Here is a 24,135-nt window from a genome sequence, read left to right on the forward strand (position 1 = left end):
TATAAGACAATGGCTTTTCTTTCAATAGCTTCCATGTCATGTGACCCAGTGACTCCAAACCAATGAAGATAGATGTGATCAAAGGTGTCAATAACAACTTTTCAAATCAATTTGGGATCTCAGGCCTTCTGGAGACTTGTAAGTACACCGGACAAGCTGTATAGAGTTGTTTAAACTTTTTATGGTTTAAAGAGTCCCCATCTTCTTCAGGTGTTTAGGAGAATGCTGCCACGCTGTTTCGCTGTGAAGCTCCAGAAATGTTTTGTGGATTATGAAACTTCACCCGACTTTTGATCAGCATGAGGATGAGTAGATAATGATTACATTTTCATTTAAGGGTGAACTTGTCCTTTAATGATGCTAAAATCGCCACTAGGTGGCAGAAAGCAGCCATTGTTGCAATGGTGGCGGTTGTCCCGGTATATGAAACTGTTGTTTAATAAATTAAATGTATGAATAAAAATGATGGACAGGCAGTCTGCATCCACCTCTTCAGAGTATTAAAGATCATTTTTCCCTTTAATATGAAAACTGGGATTCAATTACATTTCAAATGGTGCAAAATAGGAAAGGGCTCAGACTTTTTAAAGTAGCTTTTATTGAAAAAACAGACAATTTCTCAATTCAGTGACTCCGACATTATCAGCAACAGACATTCCTTAAACACCCGGCTTACTGAAGTACAAAACAAAATACAACAAAAAACTTTTTTCAAGCTGATCGCAAAAAAATCAGTTGTCTTATCAAAGCTGATGGATGTTTCACTTTATTATAATTACAGTGAGTGGTATAAAAATTAATAGTGGAGGGTTGACAACAAAATCAATACATGTAAAGTCAGAAACTTTGTTTCTTTAGTTAAGACTAACAGATAAATTCCTGAAAACTGCTGCAGCCATGAAGTCTACCACGGCCAGCGTCTATTACATTTCATTACACAGGATCACAAGCACCATGTTGTTATTTCTCACAAGTCTTTGTTTAAATAAGATTGATCTTTACTGGCCTGCCACATTAAATAAACGTTAGCTAAAAACACAAACTGTAGATTATAAGATACAAAAACATACAAAAATGTTGAAATTGAATTACATCAGTGAGCTCTTGTTAACATTGAGTGTTCCAGTAGTTCGGGATCAAAAGCACCATTAGTTCAACTGAAACACTTAGCAAACAGCTAACCACAGCAGGAATGTTACGAGACAGTACCAAGACTCATCGTTTTATGAGGAAGGAAAACACAGATACTGTTAGTGGTTAGCAGATCACAGGATTTAGTACAGTACATTTGGATGGATTTGATTTGCAGTTTAGCTGGTACCATTACTTATCTTTAATATCTGGAGTTCAGCAAATCTCGAAAATTACCCGACAGAAAGGCTAAAATTAATGCCTGACAGAGATTGATTTGAGAACATACATTTTGAGGTATAATCAGCTTTCACAGAAAAGTTAAATACGTTTGTTTGGGTAAATATTTTTCTATGTAATCCATGTGTATAATGCATTGTAACGCGTTATGAACATACTTATAATGCCCCTGTCATGCTGTGTAATCACAGTTATAAGCATTCATGGATTTATTAATGCTTTGTAACAATAACATATATGACTTATAAGGTCAAGTATAAATACTTCATAACTGCTGGTCACTGACTATTTTTGCATTATGGTGCTGTACTAAAATTCTCAAAGTTGCAAATGATTATAATCATTTATCATTTATTATAACACTATTAATGTACATTATAATCCCTATTATAATGCATTATAAAGTGATTATAAGTTACTGTAAGTAAATTAGCAAAATCCCTGTGTTATGGTCTGATGTAATACATCACAAGCCAGCTATAAGTCACTTTTAAGTGCTCATTGTTTGCTTTAAGTAAAAATAAGATTGAATACTAACACATTGTTCAAAGAATGGATTACTCTATTAGTTTAATCCATTATACTAATGTTTATATTATAGACATCTGGGTAATAATGGGTTATGATTAGTTATAGAGCATTACATACATTTATGAGTGCTTACAACATTGATTATACAGCGCTGTAGGAGCATTATAAAGTATTAGAAGTATGTTCATAGTGCATTATAGACAAGGGCTTCATACAATGTGTTACACTTTGTTTTCTAGTGTTAACCTGTGTATTTAAAGACCTGTCAATAAAAAGTAAAAGCAGGTTAAGATCTTGTGTTTGGCTCGTTGGTATTTGGAAGGAGGGATACACTTCATATTTGGATCAAAACGATCTGATATTTAAACAATTATCCAGCTTCTGCAAACGATTGTACACATGACATTTGTGCATTTTTGCAAAATGTATTGCGAAACATGATGCTGTTGATCACTTTTTAGCTGACTTGGACTTTTTAGGTGTTTTGGCTCCTCCCTTCTTCTTAGGTGTGGTGAAATCTTTGTCGCAAACCTCACATACCCAAAGCCCTGAGGAGACAGACAGAAGGAATTAATAACTACAAAAGAGACAAACAAAAACACAAAACTACCTAGACAAATTAAGTAAGTGACTGTGGCTCTCTCTCTCTCTCTCGTAGTGTTTGCGGTGCAGTCTCTGGTAAGTGTGTGACTGTGCCTAGCGTACATTCTGCTTGTATGTCTCCATCCACTCACCAGTAGGTATGGAGTCCATGCCCACGCAGAACGTGTGGTATCCCCGGTCACATTTGTCGCAGAACATCATCTCGTCCTCATGGTGGGGCTGCTGGCACACGGTGCAGGTCTTACACTCCATACACTGCCAGCGGTACGTCTGGATCACACTCACCAGCTCCCGGCTCATGTCCAAGCAGGATGGGTGGCCTAAAGCAAACATGTATACACAAAGCCCGAGGCATGCAGCCACACACAAACACACAAAGAAATAAGTCCAGGACGCATGCGGACAGACACACATAAGGAAGCGAGTCAAACAAAAACACAAAGACACAAATATAGATCATGTGAACAGGCCCTCAGATCCACACACATATGAATTCACCCTCCTGTTATTTCAGAGGACTTCAACTCATAAAGCTCTCACTGAGCTTACTACTCAGGGAGAGGCATTTATCACATCACCATTAAGAAACATCTAGAATCTACTCACATCTGTCCTAAAATCAGCTCACACAACATTTAAACAAGGCAGCATAAACACTTGCTGATACACAATGAAATGAAGTTGGTACAATGGACACTGAACGCTCCTCTCACTGATGCTAGATTTGATTAGTCAAAAATAATAATGTCAGTCATCTGTTGTCAAACAAGTGAGATTCAGAGGGACAGCTGATTTATGATTACTGTTCATGTTAACAATTACTATTCCAGTGAGGATAAGTCACACAAAAATGAATACACCTGGCATTATAGGTGGCTAAATTGTGTCGAGTTGTATCAGAAAACACACAATCTAAAAACAGGGAACTGTTCTTTAAAAATTAACAGAGTGAACTTACCGCTGTTATCACATTGGGAGCAGTGAATGAGGGCCTCTGGCTTGCCCTTCTTGTTGGCCTCTTTACCCTTCTGGCAAATGCCACATATAGCATTGGGAATGACCTTAGGCTGCAAGGGCAGAATAATGCTATAAAAACCACGGGTATCCTGCAGTCATGGACAATATAGTAGTTCAACAAATGTTTAATGCCTGGAGAAAAAACAAAAAGAGCACTTTATCTTGCCTAACGGAGGCCCTTTCTACTTTTAGGGGCACAATACATCAAGTGCATGTTGTCTGGTTTATATACATTGAATAGGAACAACATCACCTTGCATTAAAGCTGCCGTCCTACCAAGTTCGATAGCTTTAGACGTTACCAAGCTGTTTTTAAAAAGGTGTAATTTGTAAAAATATGGCCGGAATTCAAAAGGTAACACATCACCAGAGTAACAAATGCTGCTCTTTGCTAGCTAGCTATTTACCATCAGATAAGCCAGTGGCTCTAAAGTTTGTGTGGAAAAAGTCCTATGCTATGTTCAAAGCTATTTGAAATGGATATGGGCAGCTGAAGAGTTGCTTTCTATGCAATATGCATTTGTGTTCAACAGAGGTCAGAGTGGAAAGATTGGGAGACTTGGGGACTTTTAAATCAGGATGCCACACAAGGAAAAACTCTATGAAGCCACATAATTAAAACGAGACGACTGAGCAAGATGTCTCCTTTAACAGTTAATAAAATCTGTGCAACCGTATTGATCCGTATTGACACAGTAGTATAACGTGAAAAAATTAGCAAAAATATCTACACAATATCTATCACTTTGTTTTCTAGTTATTCATGGGCTAACTAGTGGGGGGGGGGGGGGGGGGGGGGGGGGGGGTTGCTCCAAGATAATGACATCCGTTATTAAAATGTCCCCTGACAGGAAGAGAGCAGGTTAGACTAAACAGCCATAGGTACACAAGGACATGGTTTGGTAATGATGAAAATTTGAGACAAGAAACAAAGCAGAGAACTAAACTAACAGAAAAACAGCAGCAGAAGAGGGAAGTAAGAAAAAGTAGGAGCTGGACACAGCCCCCAGTGTGCATTTTCATACATAATCAATATTCAAACAAATATATACTTAACCAATGCTACTTTAAAATTCAGCAGTTCATACCTTTGGCCTCACTGCCTTGCTGAAAGCATTAGTGGAGGATAAACCTTATTACTTTTGTGAACTATACTTGTGGCCATATAAAATGCTTCAATGTCAACATTATTCTGGCCCACTAAGTAAAATCGTGTCTTAAGCAGAAACAGAAAATCCAAAATGAGGAATTAATGAAGTTAAATCGGGCTAGTCTAAATGAGTTAGTCTAAAATGTTTTATTCTAAATTAACTGAAGTGGGTCTGACACAAGAAATACTGTATTTTATGTACATAAAAGAAAATCAACTTTTCCAAAGTGCTCACTTTCAGGTAGGTTTGTTTATATAATCTGAGGTTTTGTATGGTGTCATATAAGTATAATTCAGATAAAGAGGCATACATACAGAAAAGCTGGCATTTGTAGAATATGGCCAGAATGGAGAGGCCAACAACTGCTGCTCTTTGATTGCTAGCGTTAGCTAATTAGCACCAGCAGCCCTGTAGTTTTACAGAGGTAATTTACAGCAGCTCTAAGACTATGACTTCAGAAACTACAGGACACAGCAGGCGGGGACAGGAGAGACAAGCAGCGGGAGAGAAGAGATGGAGAGTTGGACATCAGCAGAGGGTGTGTAGAGCCACAATATTTTCACATCTTACTCACTTAATTGAGGATTTATTACAACCAAACCAGAGGTGATTGTGGAAAGACAAACCAAGAGTGTGTTTGTGAGTTTTATTTACTGTGTGTGTTTTATGATCAGATACCAAGTCAACTAAGCTCATCTTAGCTAAAAGAGAGAAACTTGAAATCAGAAGGTGTACGGTTGCATTTCTGTTTAATAAGGAAAACAGAGTAAGAGTATTTGATTTCTTGACATTTTAAGAGATTATTTCGTTCAGCAGACTATCAGACTGTCATTTCTTCTCACTCTGTTTGTAATGTTAGTTCATTTTTAAAAAAAAATTTAAACTAGAGCTCTGGCCATATCTTACAAATTACTCCTTTAAGTGGGAACTTCATACTGGCTGACCACAAACTCATCTTCAGCTTATGGACTCCACTGATTTTAGATCAACGGGTCATACGGAAAGAACATCTTGGTTTTAATTTCATTGACATGTCAGCGATTACGTCTCTGTTGTCAAGAGATTTCTGTCATGTAAATAAGCGATTAACCTTTGATGCAGCCTCCCATCTGCCCAGGCAGATAAACACTATCTAGTGAAACTGAACTCTACTCCCCCTTGCAACTCGCAGTGATAACCTTGACCCTAGAATTAAATATGTCTCAGGTACACTGACCAATTTCAAGGGCTTATCTAATAATAATAACTTGCTGCAGTTGATGTTTATGTAATTAATGTCATATTACTGTATGTAGCTGCAAGATAGTGAATCCAATATGTTTATCTCCATAATGTCCTGTCTATGTATAAGCTAAAGAAAGGCTGTTGGGCAACAGCTGTCATTTTCTTGAATCATTAGCCTGAACATGTCACGTTAACGGTGAAATGCAGATTTAACATGTATGTAAAATCCAACATGTAATCACATTATGAACAAAATGCTTCTGTAGAGGCAATTAGTCAATCTAATTGCAACTGTGTTGTTCACAATTAGTTTTTATTCATGAGCTGTTTGTGAAATACAACACTACTAGTCAGTCATGAGGTCATCATTATCATTAACCACTGCAAACACTGTACATGGTAGCCAGACCAGAGCGAAGTAACGTTAATCAGCCAGCAGTCAGCATCATTGACTCCAAGTTTTGCTGTCACACGTTGTGTCTTTTGTGGAGACATAAAAGCCTTTAAAAATCAATACAACTTTAATCTACTGGGATTTTCTGAGAAGGGGACTGGCACAATTCAACTGTAAGGGTGTTTTACTTTGGCTGACTTACCAGACTTACAAAATTATTAATCATACTTGAAGAAAAATGCCTGAAAGCTAATACATCTCTGGGTCCTTTAGTACAGTACAGAGATATCATGTTACTGACTCCCAGTGAATTCTGGCTACAACATGCCATGCCATGTCTGTAGGCTGACAAAAGAATACCAAAATGTTCTGATGATTAAACATCAAGTCAGAAGTGAAATCAACTTAAACATACTTTAACTGGTAACCGTAACTGGTAACAGACACTAGGAAAGGACCATGCCCACACCACAAAGCTGAGCTGAACTCAACTGGACTTACCCAGGTCCATCAAACTATCATTAATGGTAATATGCCAGTAGCATACTTTTAGGTTTTGGGATTTTACTTCTACAAAGTTGAGGATTGGGACAATGAACCAAAAACGCAAAGTGGGCTGTAGGGAACATATGGTTAATTTAAATAAAAGTATCTTCCCATTAACAGTCCCTTGAACAATTAGATGAAACTCAAGGTGTTTACTTAAAATCACCACCAGAGACGTGCCATGACTGGGCGTTAAAGAAAGATAAGCTGGTGTGGAGCTTCAAACCCAGACAGACAGCAAACACACTACTTCAAGCTCAGCTCAGCAACAGTGTGAACAGGGTCAGCATGTCCTGTTCTCCTGGGTAAAGCCCATGTCAAACAGCTGTCTTATACTTACCAACATTTTAACAGTACATCACATGGTGTATAAACAAAGCATATTATTATACCTATACACACTTAAAACGTTAGGGTTAAGTGTCTGCTACACTTCAGATATAAATGTTAAAATTCTCTAGTGTTAACATCAACCACTTGTTAAAAGCAACCACAAACTGCATGTGGTTTATATCTTCTATATCAGAATTAAAAAAAACTTTTCTTTTCAAAAATGAAAAAGGAAAACTAGCAGCCAAAACATCCACTTACTTGTCTTGGAAGTATATTTTTTTTTTGACAAGTGAGGACAGACAAGAGGTATATTGAAGGCATTCAAAAGGAAAAAACACTCTTAAAGTTCAAATTTTTCTTTGCTGAAAACCCAAAAAAGGTGAAAGTGCAGTGAAAAAGAAACAAGTGAACTGTTCCTTTAAAATGTTCTTATTGCTCACAGTCTGGTACGAAGAGGGGGGGGAAAGAGCCACGTGGCAATCATGAAAACAAAAACTGAAGACAGGACCCCCACTGTGTGACTGTGTGTGTGACTGTGTGTGTGTGTGTGTGTGTGTGTGTGTGTGTGTGTGTGTGTGTGTGTACCCGGTTGTCCCAGCTGACAAACTGTAGAAGCCGGAGAACAAAGTGAAGAAAGCTAAGGAGGGGTGGCGGGATGGATGGAGTAAGGGAGTGGTAGTAGTAGAAAGAAGAGGAGGGGGTAGAAAAGTGCTGCTGCTGTTGTTGGAGAAGAGTTCAGGTGGTTTTGTCCTCTACCTTGTACCCTGGGGTGGCTTTGTGGGAGGCGGAATGGCGATGGCTGCCGTCTTTGCCTGGTGTGGATGTCTTATCTTTGCCCTTGGACTTGTGGCCGTGTCCGCCTCCTCCCTCCTGGCTCTCCACGTCTGAGGTGTTGCCTGAAGAACTGTCCTGTAGAGGAACAGAAGGAGGGAGACAGAGTGAAGCACAATGTATTTCCATGCAGATATCTGAGTTAAGTGCATGATTCTGACATGGGACCTAGAATCCATCACGCATTTGCTTGCAAAGTTGTAGCTGTGTCATGATTGGAGTTGATTTTCTTTTTTTTTTTTTTTTACATCACTGCCTATGCTATTGTTAGACTATCGCATCTGAACTTGCCCTGACATCAGGTCACAACATTTTCAAATTCTTGACTTTGTCTTTTCTCGACTAACAACTTGACTTTATCCTGGTGGCTTTATGCAGGTTAGGGTTAGGCATGTTCAAATAATATTCACCTAAAAAAAAAAAGAAAAAAGAAAGAAGATCTAAAAGAAGAAAATCCCACAACAATTAACAGCAAAAGATAGAAATTCTCAAATGCTCTAGAGTAAACCCTCTTCCTAAGCAAGCTGCATCGTCTTTCAAGTTTTTGGTTTTATTCTCAGGCATTGTGCCAGGTGCGTGCAAATAGAGAAAAAAAAATACTGGGAGAACAGCCGAATGACTTACAGAGGAGTTCTTCTTTTTGTCATCTTTGCCTTCCTCTGCGTCATCCGAGTCAGGTTCTGAGTCCAGCGCAGGGAGCTCTGGATCCAGTGGAGGCTCAAACAGAGCTGTGTTCAATGGCAAGTACCGCAGCTCATTGGGTGAGTACCTGGCATGAACAACACAATGATTTATCAGGGCTAAAAATATTGAGCACATCAGTAGATAAAAACAGGCTGAGAGCCTATCCAGAAGAACTGTGTGATGTACCTTTTGTAGTAGTCTTGGAACTGTCCTGGTATGAGAGCCACAGGGTAGGGTCCCGTCCTTGTCAGCTCTGGAGCCAGCACCTTAAACCTGCCCTGAGGAACCTGGATAATCTGAGAAAACACAGAAAAGACAATGCATGTCAAACATTCTGTAGTTCTATTGTAATCACAGCCAATAATATATAAAGCTCTTTTCTTAATTCCTGCAGAATCACATACCCGTTTTCCACCAAATTAGCTCTAATCCTTGAATCGGTTCTGTTCAGGATTCTTTGAACCTTGGTGCTATTGAGCAGGACCTTTGTAATGCAGGACATGTAAGAAATGGAGGGCATTGCACAATGCACCAAGGAAATACACAGAAGTAGCAAGATGGCTGATCGCATTGATTACATGCAAGCTTCCGCTCTGTTATTACAGATACTCGTTTTATCCAATTAACAAGCAAGTTCTCACTCGACTTCTCCATTGTTGCCTCTCTCTCTCCAAACTTTACGAATGTGACATGTCAACTAAGGTTTCCTGGTCCAGGGAAACATACTATTTTTTTTGTCCGGGGTGGGAACCAACTTTTCAGGTTCTGAAACAATTCATTTTTGGTTGAGATGCTCCAAAGGTTTCTAAGAAGCAATAGAACCCGTTTGGTTTTGGTGGAAGAGAGGTATCAGTGAGTTGGATGAATCATCGGTTTTCCCCCATTTGGCTCACATGTGTCTGGAGGTCAAAGTAAGCTCTCCTCTCCTCCATACGCTCCCTGTTGAAGTTACTGTTGAACTCAGCAGCTTTTTTAGCTGCTTTCTTAATGTACTCTGGAACCTTGCTGGCTTCCACCTTCTGAGGGTTCTGCTGTTGCATTTGCTATGAAAGACAACAAACAAAGACTGTAAGAGGTATGTACACAGATGCATGTGCATAAATGCATTACTATTATATAAAAAGCCACAGTTATCATCAACCAGAGTGTATTTGTTTACTTACAGAGTACTCTTTAGCTATTCTCTGTCGCTCTCTCTCCTGCAGTATCACTGAATACTCGGAGTGTTTGGTGGGATACTCCTTTATCATCAGGTCTATCACCTCATCGCTCCGCAGAGCTGTCAGACCTGGAAACACACAAAAGACACACTCTGTGCACACTTTGACTGCATCAAGCACTCTACTCTACTACACTACTATTTACAAAGTAACATAAACAAGGTACCAGACTACTAATGCACTGAATGTTAGGATTTTGTTCAATGTAGCGAAATAATTCTAACAATGGTGTCTGAAGAGTGGTTCCTACCCAGAGTGCACTGTGTCTCAGTAATGACGTTCTGTTCACGCAGGTAAAGCTTCTCTTTGTGGGACAGATCTCTTCTCTCCATATCTGCAGAGCGACAGAGAAACAACATCACTGGTCAAGCGACAGCTTCATTTATGTCATTACGACAGTATGACAGGTGACAAACAACTTTCTCAATGTCTGTGTGTGTCTTATCACTATTCTCTTGCAGGATTGGTACCTATATGACATAAGTTATATATGTATTATTGCTGTAATGGGACTGCTCTGTTCATCTACAAAGCATATATAACAACACAAATTGTTATTTATGCTTTGCAGATGAACAGAGCAGTCCCATTACAATAGAATATATCTGAGTTATATAGTACAATAAAATATTTTTCCAATGATTTCATACCAACATCATCATTTGCAATTATTAATGAGCCTGTCATGTTGGATAAGCAAAAAAATAGCATATATTTAATAGTCTTTTTAAGAAAAAGAATACCAAGGTATCCTTGAACAGGTTTTACTTCAGTCTTACCAGGGTACTTCCTCTTGAAAGATGTGACTCCCAGATACTCGCTGACCTGCTCCTGCAGCATATAGTACTCTCCTGTGTCATCTGGAGGCCACTTGTACTCTGTCAGGTTCTCTGCTGGGAAATATGTCGGGCTGAAACGAACAACAGTGGTTGAGGATTAAAAAATCTTTAAAAGATGAGTCTTCTGAGGTATTTCTTTATGAGCATGGAGACTATGACAGTAAAGATGGGATGTATATGAAATGATAGCAACAAAAACATTAGTCCTCAAGTTATCAAGACTGCTTAAAACAAATCCTGGCGATGCCAATTTACAGCTCCATGTCAAATATCAAGAGAACCTACCCAAGGTCTTGACTCGAAGTGTCGCAGCTTCGAGAGCTGTCTCCTGAACCCATTCTCCTTCTCTTGGGAGGCTGGCTGCCATCATTGGACACCTCTTCTATAACATCCTCCTACAGCGGAAAAGTAAAGCACAATTAATATTGGTTCTGACTTAAGCAATCAAATGCCAGTATTCATTCTACAAAACATCTTTATCCTTACACAACCAATTCATGGCAAGTGGTATTTCTTACAGTTGCACACATTTACACATATTCTAGACAGCAGGAGTTTAAAAGACAGCCACATAAATCCAGACAAGCACCAGTCTTGCATTGTGCGGGAATCACAAATCAGCATCACCTCTAAGCCTTCATAGATTAAGGAATCATCTCTTAAAACAGCATGAATTTTAGACTTTTTCCTGAAGCGTCCTGGTCTAAAACAGACTTCAATCAAAAATTGGTATGTCACAATGCAGGTACATTATACTTCGTATGTAATGAGGGAAGGATAAAACCCCAAACATAAATGTTATTCAGCTTTTTAACGATTTTGGGTCCTGTCTGTAATGAGGCCAATTTAAGGATGGAATGAGGGATGGGGACTTTGCTCCCCATACAGAACTATCTGTATGAGTAAAGGCTTAAATATTAGGTTGTTGTCCAACAAAAACAAAAGCGTTAGTTTACAGGTAACCTAAAGTTGGCGAAGTGGTGCCAGGTGTAGAGAAGGCACAGAAAAAGGCTTAACGGACCCGCCTTCAAACCACTTATAACTACAGAAATTGTATTTCAAATACGACCATGAAATACTCATACATTTTTGTAAACACGTCACAGAAAATGCAAACCATCACTAACATTCAGCACACATTGAAAAACAAAAGGGTGATGCTAATGCTACTAATAGTTGACATTCATGGACTAGCCGTTGGAAGCTAACTAGCCGTTAGCTTAACAAGTAACCGTGCGGGGCTCCGGGAACAGAGCTCATCATTGTCCGTGTTTTTTTTTAGAATACAAATGTCACCTTTAGAGATTGTGCTCCGGGAGTAGCGGGGTTGCTATCGCAGGGCGGTCTGACGGGGAGCACAGCAGCCATATCTCGCTAAATAAAACCTGCAGCTACGTTAGCTCGTCAACCGCTTCTTCGTTTTCTTCTTCGTGTACGGTTTTGTGGTAGATGGTAAACGTCAAGGCACGTACTCGCCACCTTCTGGCCTGGAGTGTAGCGCTATTATCTCGCTACAGCTTAATTGTGGTTGGTATTAAAGTTATATATAATATTTGGCAATTTAACTATAACTTAGACATTCTTGATCACACACTTTCGACAAATCTGAACGATATCGAAACAAGTCTGTCTCCCACAGACTGGCTAGACAGCACCACCCTGCGGCGGTCTTCAGACATTACAACACTTGGCCCGTTGGGGCGGCTTTTATTTTGAAAATACAAACCACGTACGGGAAGTCGGAGGGGTAAATCAGCTGGCTGGAATCCGCAGAAATCAACAGGACTGTTTTCCCTCACTTAGCTAGCTATCCATCTGTCAACTCCTATTTCTCCCCTCCTTCCTTGTTGCTGTCAAAACGCCACCCTGGCGATGTCGGAGTCATACGGTAAGGAGGCTGTTTAGACAGGCGGCCACCGTTAACATCTCCGTGTAGCCACAGAGCTGGGATGAGGCAGGTGTGTCGAGGGAGCTTTTTCTCATCGTAAATAGATAGCTGACAGGCTAACCAAGCTGTTGGGCAAGGCTGCTGGCCTTTTAAATGTCATGTCAGCTTAAGTAATAGCTCGGGGGTTAAACAGTGGGGTTTACAGTGGTTCTGGAGACAAACTGTGATGGGTTTGTGAGGTTACGTATCCCCACAGAGGTTAGCGGAATGGACAGGAAGCTGGGGGTGATGGAGCTGGCGTGAAGGTCTGACTGAGCTGTGTTTCCTGTAAATAACACACAATACAAACACTTACAAGAGGCTTTAAGGCCAGAGGATAGCTCTTAAGATAATGGCTATGTATTTGTGAGGGGTTTATGTGTTAGCTTCAACATTTTACATGAGGACGATCGTGGTTTTGAAGTGTAGCTGGGATGCTACCGTTCAGTCCCACCACCGTCAGCGTCAAGTGTGTTTATTTGTGGCTAAACTCACATTTACCCTTAATCCACAGGGGTGTGTTTATATTACCACAACTGATTATGAGATTATGTGGTTTTAAGGGCAATACTGCTACTAGTATTTGAGAGTTAAAAAATCCAAGCCACCAACACATCACTTTAAATATGTTTATTAAAGGAGACATATTATGGTCATTTCATAATTTTCAGGTTCATAATTTTATTTTGGGTCACTCCTAGAATAAGTTAACACGCTTAAATGCTCAAAAAACACATTAGTTTTCTCATATTGTCCAGTGCTCTGTCTCTTTAAGCTCCCACTGTCTGCTCTGATTGGTCAGGTCACACACGCCTGAGCCAGCACCGCTAACAACAACAGAGCAGCTGTGTTAAATTAATTCTTACATGCCAAACTAGCTGCTAGGCATAAATTATGTAAATGTGTGAGGACATAGTAGATGCAAAGTCACAAAATTAAAGGCGGGACTACTGACGAGGCCTTTCAGGAGCAGTGTTTTCTGTGGGAGAGAGGAGCTTCTTTCAAAACCTCTTACATGCACAAGAACCTGTTAAACACACTGAAGGAAAGTAAAACAAACGAAAAAGCATAATAAAGAATTGTGACCAGTATACATTTGTGCTAAATATTTTACCGTTGAAAATGGCAACTAGCAAGTCCTTTCTTGTGGACAAACTATGTATTGGTCCGGCTGTTGTAATGACAGTCACGATTGCTGTGTTGTGTCGAGTGTATATGCCATTGTTTCTGTTTCCACCTCAGATTTCCTGTTTAAATTCCTGGTGATTGGGAATGCTGGAACAGGCAAATCCTGCCTGCTGCACCAGTTCATAGAGAAGAGATGTAAGTCACGGAGAAGTAAAACATCATTCATTATTTATTGTTAAGGGATAGTTGCTCTAACCCCTGTCTAAATGTCCTAGAATAGGGAAAACTCTGCAGGATATAAGAGTGGTTATCAGAGAAATTAATACATACACTGACATACACTTTGTGACTTCACAGTCATTGGTTATAACGCAGTAAAAATTGGAAATGTGTTTTAAAAAAAAAAAAGCACACTGTTTATGAGCAATCAACACGTATTGACATGTGAAAATTGCATTAGTTTTTTTTAAATGTGTGAAGTACAGATAGTGATATTCATTTTCTTTTAAAAGATACACTGCAGGCTTTCACTGTGCATTACAGCTACCTAATAATAATGCCCACATATCATGTTTTATCTGTTGTATCCCAGTCAAGGATGAATCCAACCACACAATCGGAGTGGAGTTTGGCTCTAAGATCATCAGTGTGGTCAACAAAATGGTCAAACTGCAGATTTGGGACACTGCAGGACAAGAAAGGTTCAGGTAGGCAAAAACTCCAACATAACTCTACCCTTTAACCTCAATGTAGAAACAATGCAAACATGAAATTGGCCAAGACAGACAGTGATGGTTATAAAGTTGTGTGCCAGATTTTGTTGATGTGTTCGGTTTAATGTTTATTTATAGTGTTCATTTTCACATGAAGGTTCAGTGTGAAGTGTAATTGTTTGCTCAAAATTGGTGAGTGGTTGCTGGGCTGTACTTTTTCTGCCACGACAAGCCAAAATGTCCCTCAGGCATGTTGGCCCGCAGTGAGTTATCATGCAATATCTGACCACCTGCTCATTTTGAGTTTATCTGTGTGTGTGTGTGTGTGTGTGTGTGTGTGTGTGTGTGTGTGTGTGTGTGTGTGTGTGTGTGTGTTTGCATGCTTTAGGTCTGTGACCAGGAGTTACTACAGAGGAGCAGCAGGAGCCCTGCTGGTCTATGATATCACCAGGTAAATGGTTTCAGATTGCCTGGTTTCAAGTCCCGAGTTTATTTATTATTTGCCAGCTTCCCTCTACTTTCTAAACGCAACCTGTATCTCTTCCTTCTGTGTCTTTGTCTCTGTACTCTGCAGTCGAGAGACATACAACGCTCTGACCACATGGTTGAGCGATGCCAGGATGCTGGCCAGTCAGAACATCGTCATCATCCTATGTGGAAACAAGAAGGACCTGGATGCTGACAGAGAGGTCACGTTCCTGGAGGCCTCACGCTTCGCTCAGGAGAACGGTAGGATGAGGATCTGAACAGTTAGTGATCAAGTGGGATTATTTGATCATTTTCCTAAAGTAGCACTAGGTGTTGAACATTTAGTCAAAAAGGAAGGACATCGTTTGTTTTTGTTTGGCACGTCATTAGCACCTCAATGTTTTGGAAGTCAATGCAATTTATTTCTCTGTGCAATTGAAATTTGTGTTTGTGTGTGTCAGAGCTGATGTTCCTGGAGACCAGCGCTCTGACAGGGGAGAATGTTGAAGAGGCCTTCGTCCAGTGCGCTCGGAAGATCCTCAACAAGATAGAGTCAGGTAGGATAACTGCAGTCCTCACCTACATAACTCTGACCCCCGACTCTTAATCCCTTCTTATCTCGACAGGATCAATAGAGGAAGGCTTATGTACGACTCCAGACCCCATTCAGCAGCTTTCAGGGAGAGTCTTCTGAGTTAAAGACTGACACAAAGCAAATCTTCATCATTTACAAGCCTTACACGTTCATATTGTTACAAAACAATTATTTGCAGGCCAACACGCCATCTTTTCAGAGTTGGTGGAGATCCCGTCATGAACCCCACCCTCTGATGCCTCTGTCTCTCTAATCATCTCGTCTCTCATTTTCAGGGGAACTGGATCCAGAGAGGATGGGTTCAGGTATCCAGTATGGCGACGCTGCGCTACGACAGCTCCGCTCTCCTCGCCGTGCTCAGCCACAGGGCACCCAGGAGTGTAGCTGCTAGTCGACACGCCCGCCAACATACACAGACAAGGTGAAAGGGCAGGAGTACCTGTGTGTTTGTACCGTGTGTGCATCATAAGATCATGATATGATGATTATCTGTAGCTCTTTTTCACATTGAAATGCTGCTCACCGTGCTCAGCCACCACTCGTCTTTCTGCTGTCACTCATCTTGTCGTTTTCAAACCTCAGTCTGAATTCAGATTCAGAGTGGAGGGCAAAAAATATGATTTTTTTGCTGCTTCGTCAAAACAAATGTGAAAGGAAGGATGCCTTCAGTAATGTTATTCCAGAGGATTTTCATTCTGATAATAATTTACTAGAGACTGATATTCTGTGTTTCTGCTTTTGTCAACATATCAAAAAAGTCCTCTTTAATTCAATCAAGCCTAATCCAATATCAGATAAAACTTATTTAACTCTGCTTTTTAGTTGGATCCGCATGAAATTGTATTCACTCAAAGATAGCAGCCACCTTAATATGCCGGATTTTTGGCAACACCTTGTTGCCAAAAATCCGTACGTAAGCGTAAGATGTTCATCATAATGAAGAAGTGTGTCAACATTGCTGATCACAGCCACGTAATTCTGTGTTGTCTCTCTCCTCGTATGTGTGCATGTGATCAGTGTGTTTAAAGACAGGTTTGTTAAGACCAGGAGACAAACAGCCATGAGGAGGGCTTCAGGTTGCTGTGCTGGTGACTCCACCTGCAGAGAGCCGAAAAGACTTCCCACTCTCTCCCTTCCTCCCTTCCTCCTGCCCCACCCACACACAAACACACACACACACACACACACACACACACACACACACACACAGAACTCTGAACATTTCTACCACCATCTCCACGGAAACCAGAGACCGCTCAACCCTCCAACATTCTGCTCCACTATTGGATCAAACCCTCCTCAGCCCTCCAATCAGGATGTGAATTGCTGGCATGTGTGTAACTTCCCTCTCTCTTCTTCTCTCTACTAACCTGCTGCCACACCTGCTTCATTTAGTACATATTTGGTTTTCTCACTCGTCGCTTCCATCTAGAGGAATAGTCTATTACATGTTTGGAAATGGGCTTCATCGCCTTTTGTGTTCGATAAAGATAAAATATGTTAATTCGTTATCCAGAAAACTTAAGGTAGCCCGTGGACCAAATTTTCATTTAACCACATAGATATTTAAAATCTCCCCTTACTGCAGTGCTTCTCTCCGCTCACCTGCTCTGCTTGCCCACTTTAAACACTAAACCACTAACAGTCCACTGACTTCCCAAACGTATCCCTTCTTACACACACATTTTGCCCCAGTAAATTGCCCCAGCTTACCTTTGTTGCATTGTTTACATCCCATCATTCTCTACCATTACTCACCTGCCTGTCTCTTTACGCAGCTCTCTGCCTTTCTAAACCCCCCCTCCCACATCTTACACACTGTACAGCGTTTCTGTATATAGAGGTTGACGCATGTTTTCTCAAACAGAATATCAGAGTATTTAATTATGAAGAGATATTATATGTATATTGAAGTAGAAATCATATCCAGCATCTGTTTCATGCTCCACTGTATTATTATCATGTTAAGCTACAATACACTGGTAACTTGTAAGCAGTATGGACAGTACTGTTTGCAGCATTAATGTTTATTTGTAAATGGGACGAGTTGATTCTGGACAAACATGTTTATGTGGGAAAACTGCTGTTTCGTCATTGTTCAGGCTCATAGACTGAAAAAACAGACAGAGGCAACCGATCACACAATCGCTTTCTGTTCATTTGTATCATGTTTGAGTGTTGAAGTTACACGTCACCTTTTTAATTAACAATCCCGCATTCACCTTTCCCAGACGGTGTAACACACTTCTTTATCCAAAGGATCTCAATTACGACAGAAGTCTCTCATTTATAAATGTTGCCTGTTTACATGAATACCTCACCAACTGTTGCCAGCTGTGGGGTCGTACTAACTGAATGCATTTTAACGTTTTAGCAATGCTACGATATCATATGATGTGTGTTTGATTTTTATTTGTTTCCAAAGATACTTCACGTCTCCTGTTCGGCCTCATAAAGCTCTCAATGAAAAAACACTGAATTGTGGGAATTGTTTGAAGGATTTACAGCTGTGTTTTGAATTGGTGTACTTAAGCATTTCAAAAACATGTTATCTTAATTGTTTTGTTTTTTACATTTTGGCCCATGATTCATTGAACTTTTAAATCAAGCACACGTCAAACTGTAGAAATATTTCACATTTGATCTGATGGTGGCTTTGGCTGCTACACGTTGCTGTCTTGTGTTTATGTCATCAGCTCCTTTGTTTATATTTACGTATGTCAGTTTTTCTCTCGTCATTATGAATATCATGGATTTCTTATTTATTGTGTATGATAAAAGCATATGTTTTTAAAATAAAAAATGCTACAAATACAGTACTGTCTTTGGAAGGCAGTTTTTGCTTGTGTAGTCCATGTTTTTGGAGACGGATCATGACTTTATTGATGTTAGGTGCCGTTCTGAATGTCTTTTCTACATTATTAGTTTAATTTGTTCAGATGAATGTATGACAGTGAACAGACGGGTGGAAAAGTGATTTATTAAAAGCTTTGCGCCACACCATTTAACCTCAACAGTCTTTTCCTCTAAACCATATAGAGTATGTACACACAGTATGTTAAAAGCCTAAAATGTAAACATAAAAATCTAAAGTATGTTGGAATCTTACAGTATTTTGTAGTTGTAAGACTCCATCAATAAATTAGATCAATTAGATTGTAACATCAGAAGGGGAGTTTATCAACAGTTAAAACTTCAGTACATCTAATGTCTTATTGGTCATAATCTCAACTTCTTCATTACTCCTGATTACAATTAAAGTGTGACGACACTATCTAAATATTACGAAATATTTAGGCTCACCAGAATTAAAATGTATCTACAGTATTATAAAGTTTGGTCTCATTAACCAACTAATGATAAATTATGAATGAACTATCTTGTTTCAGAGATTGTCAACATTCACCACACTACTTAAAATCTTATTGCACAAAATTTCACGTTACAGGCTCTATGTTTGTAGTATTACTTCAAAACACTGAAAAACTAAATCATTACAAAAGCAAGTCTTGTAATACTGAACTCGAGCTGCGACAACTAATCAATGCACACGTCTCCCACTGTCCCGTTGTTTTGTGCCGTACAATATTCACATCAATACGTCTTTATGGCACAGAGCTGATTATATCATAAATACTGAAACAAGGAAACAAAGAAGGATCTGATTTCTCATGATAATGACACTCAGTGTTGTGAAAGGACCAGGGGTATTATACAAAGGATTCAAAATCAGTTTGTCTTCTTGTGTGAGTACAACATTGTCTGATGTTAAATACATTCACATAAACATACCATACAAATATACAGAGATTCAACAGCTGAATTAATTATATTAAAACCTATCTTATCAAGGTATTCTGTACAAATATTATTTCAGAAATAGGAGTAATAAACAAAGTGCTGTTTGGTTTGGTCTTTCTTTAAAGTGTTCGCTGCCTTAACCAGTAAGCAGTAAGTCAGCAATATGCACTCATGTATTTCTGACTAAAGGTAATTTAGGCATCAGCTTAATGTCTTGTCTCTTTCATGGTTACACTTTTGGTCCTAAAGCATATACAGTTACAATAATGATAAAGGCATTTGGCCTCAATAATAACCCTTTGATCGTTATGCTTTGAAAATAATCTAAATCAGCTAACCCTTAACCCTAATTAAGTCAATAACACGTGAAGGTGTTAATGAGCTCATGAGAAAATGCAACTGTCTCATCACACAACTGTGACTTTACGTTTGAGGTGAGTTGAGATCTGAAAAGCTGTGAATCTCTCAAAACAGACACATTTTTGTATGTAAATCAATACTTAAAAGTAAATTCCTATTCACACCGAAAGCTGCAAGAATCTGAGAAAAACTGACTGCCAATTAAGCCGTTGCGTGTTTGGTTGCATCTATATGTGTACAATAAGTGTATGTGCTGTACATTCTTTGTGTTCGTGAGCTCATATTTCGTATCAGGAGCGTTTTTTAAGAGTGCTGCCATGTGCCTTCATTACCCCTGTGAGTGCACTGTGGTTTGATCCCTGTATAAAGAATAAGGGCACATTTTACAAAGCCTGTGTTTAAAGGGACGGTGTCCAAGTATGGCTGCATTTAAGACTCTACATTCTCGTCAAAATATCTGAAAAATACATTTTACTTTCAGATCATTTTTTTCTAGAGTCACTTATTCCCTGTAAAAGGTTTCTTGTTATATATATTAAATTGATTTATATATTTTAAAAAAACATTAAGCCACACTGTGAATTTCAAAGTTCAAGGTTTTGTCAGTTTACATCCTGAATGAGAGAGTGACAGCCCAGTGCTCTATTCTACATGTGTGGGTATTTAGGGGAGATAGGCAATAATATGGCTTTGCTTATGTGTTTTCATCATGTGTGTCCTATCGGGAGCGAGCAGAGAAGCAGCGCATGTACTCAGTGAGCCAGGGGTTGAACTCCGGATGAGCCAGCGTTCTAGCTTTGTCCACATCGGCAGACTTGGCCCTCCGACGCTCGGTCCTCTGCGTCTGGATCTGACGCTCCACCTCCCGCCTGGTCTTAGCACGTAGAGCCGACTCATGGATCTACCAGGACATTAAACACAACTGTCAGTTCCTGTGGAGACTCAGTCACATACAGATCTAGTGCGAAAGACAGAAAGATCACCTCTTTAGTTGAAGCTGCGGGGCCAACATTGTGTGTCTTCCTGCTTGCGATGTCTGCGTCCTTCTCTCCTGAACCGTACAGAGCAAAAGGATGTCTGCTGTCCTTGCTGTCCTCTATGGGCTGCCGTGTCGCTGCAGGCCTAACTCGCTGGGAGCGCCAAGTATGTTTTGAGGATCTGGGGGGCTTGCTCTGCTGTGGTCCACCAGCATCTCTCTCTAAAAATACACAATCACATGAATGACTTAAAAAAGCTGTTTAGATCAACAATGTACAGGCTTATATTGGTTTCCTGATTAATTTTGAATTGCCTTAGCCTGTCACCACAGCTGAAGGCATTGCAACCCCCACAAAAACAAGTTTAAAAAGAACACCATTTCTTTATCCTTTATTTATGCAGGCGCACCTTGTGATTTGTGAGAAGTTATCGAGGGTTCTTTGTTTATTTTTCACTAAAAAAAGACGTGTCCTATCCGTGATGCAATAAAAAGATTTGTTTCCTAACAAAACATAAGGTTAAGGTGTTTTAGTGCAACTAAACACTTCATTTTAAAGTTAATTGGGATAATATCATGAATCACAATTATGTTGGACATGATAATCACAACATGAAATGTTCATATCATCCCATGTCTAATTCTGACTCCATCTTAGCACAAGTGCATATTTTAATATTTGAATCACCTCTGTCTTGCTCCCTGCGAGCGACTGCTGACTGTCTGGTGGCTCTTTGCTCCTCTCTCTGGTCCTCTCTATGCTCATCTCTCTGGTCCTCCTCTGGTACTCTTGTCTCTCTGGCACCTTCCAGCTGTTGGCCTGAGAGGAGTGAATGACATCATATGGTACAGCAGAGTAACGTGCATACATCCCAATGTGTTGTTCAGCCTTTAAATCAGATATACAACTCTTTCTTTTTTTTTACCATGGACTGCAGACACACTCTCCTCCTCCTCTTGAAGAGCAAGCCTGGGTACAGTCCCTGTGCTTCTGTCCATCCTCGCCCCCTCACACTCCTCCAGCTCAGCCTGGGTCCTGTCCCTGCTGGTCTCAGCCCCGACCTGGTTCCTACCGGGAGGAAGGGGACTTCTTCCTCCGGAGTCAGAATCGGTGTCGGAGCCACTCCAGAACCAGGGGTTGTGTGTGTGCTCCAGCAGCCTCCGGGTCAGCCTGTACTTCAGCATCTCCTCATAACACTTTGTGTAGGTCTCCCATTTAGGGTCCTTGAACTTCTTCATGTACTCCGAGCGGATCCTCTTGGTCACCATCTTGTCGCTCTGGGAACTCTTTGAAGATAAATCAGACCACGGAGCTGAAAAAACTCAAACTCTATCAAACGCTAGCGTTGTTACACAGGTATGACTCATGAAATACAAGTTTTCCTCTCTCTCATCCGCACTTCTTTGAGGTTGGGTACCACCGCCAGACATTTAAACGATAACGTAAAGACAGTTTTAAACCAATGGCAGAGCAGCTGGAGGCTTCCCTGGGCTAAAGGACCCGCCCACTTCCGGGTTTAGCCGAGGCTAGCCGAGCTCTCCTCCCTGCGACTCGCGCTGGAGAAATGGAAATAAAATAAAAAGGAAATACGTTTTTAGGAAACCACAAACTGCGACATCTGCTCTGTAAACATAATCTGCGTTTAATTTATTTACCGTAATACAATAAAAAAAAAGCCTCAGGTTAAAATCTGACCGACCGTTAAAACGCTGACGCCAGAAATATCTGGAACGTGCTGACGTAACTGCCACCCCTTCCTCTGATTGGCTGCCGTGATGTAAATGGCTGGTGAATGCTCCAAATTAAAGGTCAGCTGCGTTCACTGACTGCATGAAAACACTCCTGGATTTAATAACCTGTTCCGCTACAAACAAACACAACCTTATTTATTTATTGCTTAAGTGCTTTTTGTATAAAAATGCTTCGTAATAAACTCATATTAGATCGTCATCTCGGACTGTATCGTATGAGCTGTTACACCATCGCAGTTGTCATTTAATTAACTCATCAGTTGCACGTTGTTCCTCCCTATTATTATATCACCGCGACAAGCGTGTCCATGTTATTTATAGCTGTCTGTTAATCATATGGTAATATGGAATATCGATAATCGCCTGTCAGCGCTCGCACATACAGCCTAGACTTAAAATCACACGGACAAGCCGTCGACTCCCATCTACGACAGTGCACGGCCTGACAGCAGACACACGGAGCTGTAAGAGTCTATATTCGTGTACAGTAAATATACTTACACTGGGGTCGGATTTCACGGAAGCGGAGCGGAACAGATGGCGTTCACGGCGCTGCTGCTGCTGCTGCTGTAATCACAGGCTGCGTCTCTTAGCTCCGCCCGCCCGAAGACGTTTTTAAAAAGCCCAACACACCCGCAACAGGTGGCCCGGGACCGACCGGGATGACAGGAATGCGATCAGGGTGGTTATGAGCCATTTGGCTGATAATGATCTCTATCAGACGCTAAAAGAGGATGAAAGGAGTATTTGTTTTATTGTAATCAGGCACTATGCGCAGATCCAAAACATTAAGAGCTTAATTGAGTAATTTGTTGCTTGTTAAATGAGACTATAGAGATCTACTTGGCCACTAATTGCTCGATAAAGCACGTCAGCTGAATATTTATGCCCTTTAATGTGTCTTTTGTACCTGCATGTAGCCAGGAGGTGGAGAAATAAAAATGTGGGTGTCACAGAAAAGGCGTAAAGGATGTCTTATTATAGGTTAAGGTCAATGGGGTGGTGTAGATGATGTGGGCACAGGGTGGTGCGCGCCTCAGACGCGCCCAGCACGCCCCCTTTGTCTCTTTAAACCCAGAGCCAACCCCACATCCCGATAACCTGTTGAGCTTCTATGCATATAAGGTTGGGCCGCGGAGAAGCCCCGCGGGGCTGGTTGTGTCTAAAGATGGTCTGGGGGCGCGTTTGGTCGCGCAGGGCAGGCAGATCAACGGGATACAGAGCCGGGTGTCGGGTGTCCCATGCTACTGATCTGCTCGGTCTAAAGCGGAGCCTCTGCTGCTGCCCGGGCACATTCCTGGCAAGTCAAACTCCGACTGTCAGAGTCCTTCATTACCTCTGTCACCCAGCAGAGGCCCACCTGTCCCCCTCACCCATCCAACCGAGCAGGGAGCTGTGCCAGCACCCCTGTCGACCTCTATGAACTCCCTCTTGCAACTCATCATCTGATTGGTTCATTGGATAGCGGCAGTGTGTGTCATGTGTTTAATTGAGTCAATTAAGCTTCTCCTGGACTTAATTGTTATGATAATTTCGGTTAATTTGTCCAGTTTTCCCTCAATTCTTCCTTGAATTTGAAGATTAATTGTATTTGCACCTTTTGGTTTTTGCACCTTTTCAGTACTTCAGTTGTAATTTTCACTCAGGCTTTTGTTTTTCATCCTCTATCTC

General features: G+C 40.6%; 3 protein-coding genes across 3 annotated transcripts; 1 reads left to right on the top strand and 2 right to left on the bottom strand.

Moving 5' to 3' along the window:
• Positions 1–578: 578 nt before the first annotated feature.
• phf10 (PHD finger protein 10) lies at positions 579–12,368 on the bottom strand. Its single transcript, XM_084354596.1, has 12 exons — positions 12,041–12,368; positions 11,030–11,139; positions 10,685–10,815; positions 10,156–10,239; positions 9,849–9,973; positions 9,579–9,728; positions 8,872–8,981; positions 8,626–8,770; positions 7,927–8,079; positions 3,464–3,572; positions 2,637–2,825; positions 579–2,450 (listed from the first exon to the last, which is right to left on the bottom strand). The coding sequence occupies exons 1-12, from the start codon at positions 12,110–12,112 to the stop codon at positions 2,353–2,355; spliced, it is 1,476 nt and encodes a 491-aa protein (XP_084210722.1). The 5' UTR covers positions 12,113–12,368; the 3' UTR covers positions 579–2,352.
• A 114-nt stretch (positions 12,369–12,482) lies between these two features.
• Positions 12,483–18,391, top strand: rab4a (RAB4a, member RAS oncogene family). The gene is made up of 8 exons (XM_084352012.1): positions 12,483–12,632; positions 13,914–13,994; positions 14,392–14,506; positions 14,901–14,963; positions 15,087–15,241; positions 15,442–15,537; positions 15,851–15,996; positions 16,593–18,391. Exons 1-7 carry the CDS (start codon positions 12,617–12,619, stop codon positions 15,964–15,966), a joined length of 642 nt encoding a protein of 213 aa, XP_084208138.1. The 5' UTR covers positions 12,483–12,616; the 3' UTR covers positions 15,967–15,996; positions 16,593–18,391.
• Positions 18,392–18,539: 148 nt separating this feature from the next.
• ccsapb (centriole, cilia and spindle-associated protein b) lies at positions 18,540–24,062 on the bottom strand. The gene is made up of 5 exons (XM_084351892.1): positions 22,966–24,062; positions 21,639–21,997; positions 21,401–21,532; positions 20,720–20,934; positions 18,540–20,637 (listed from the first exon to the last, which is right to left on the bottom strand). The coding sequence occupies exons 2-5, from the start codon at positions 21,979–21,981 to the stop codon at positions 20,455–20,457; spliced, it is 873 nt and encodes a 290-aa protein (XP_084208018.1). The 5' UTR covers positions 21,982–21,997; positions 22,966–24,062; the 3' UTR covers positions 18,540–20,454.
• Positions 24,063–24,135: the final 73 nt, after the last annotated feature.

Source organism: Pagrus pagrus (genome assembly GCF_965226575.1).
Source record: "Pagrus pagrus genome assembly, chromosome: 1".
Classification (NCBI taxonomy): domain Eukaryota; kingdom Metazoa; phylum Chordata; class Actinopteri; order Spariformes; family Sparidae; genus Pagrus; species Pagrus pagrus.

Bases quoted from the DNA above. Each gene is read 5' to 3' on its own strand.
- phf10 (XM_084354596.1), bottom strand. From the start codon at position 12,112: ATGGCTGCTGTGCTCCCCGTCAGACCGCCCTGCGATAGCAACCCCGCT. The intron at 10,240-10,684 runs GTAAGACTGAAG...GTCGCTCTGCAG, and splicing joins TTTCAAGAGGAAGTACCCTG to ATATGGAGAGAAGAGATCTG. The intron at 2,826-3,463 runs GTAAGTTCACTC...TGTTTGCTTTAG, and splicing joins CTCCCAATGTGATAACAGCG to GCCACCCATCCTGCTTGGAC.
- ccsapb (XM_084351892.1), bottom strand. From the start codon at position 21,981: ATGGTGACCAAGAGGATCCGCTCGGAGTACATGAAGAAGTTCAAGGAC. The intron at 21,533-21,638 runs GTAAAAAAAAAG...CACTCCTCTCAG, and splicing joins GAGTGTGTCTGCAGTCCATG to GCCAACAGCTGGAAGGTGCC. The intron at 20,935-21,400 runs GTGATTCAAATA...GTGTATTTTTAG, and splicing joins TCGCAGGGAGCAAGACAGAG to AGAGAGATGCTGGTGGACCA.
- rab4a (XM_084352012.1), top strand. The intron at 13,995-14,391 runs GTAAGTCACGGA...GTTGTATCCCAG, and splicing joins CCAGTTCATAGAGAAGAGAT to TCAAGGATGAATCCAACCAC. The intron at 14,507-14,900 runs GTAGGCAAAAAC...TGCATGCTTTAG, and splicing joins GCAGGACAAGAAAGGTTCAG to GTCTGTGACCAGGAGTTACT.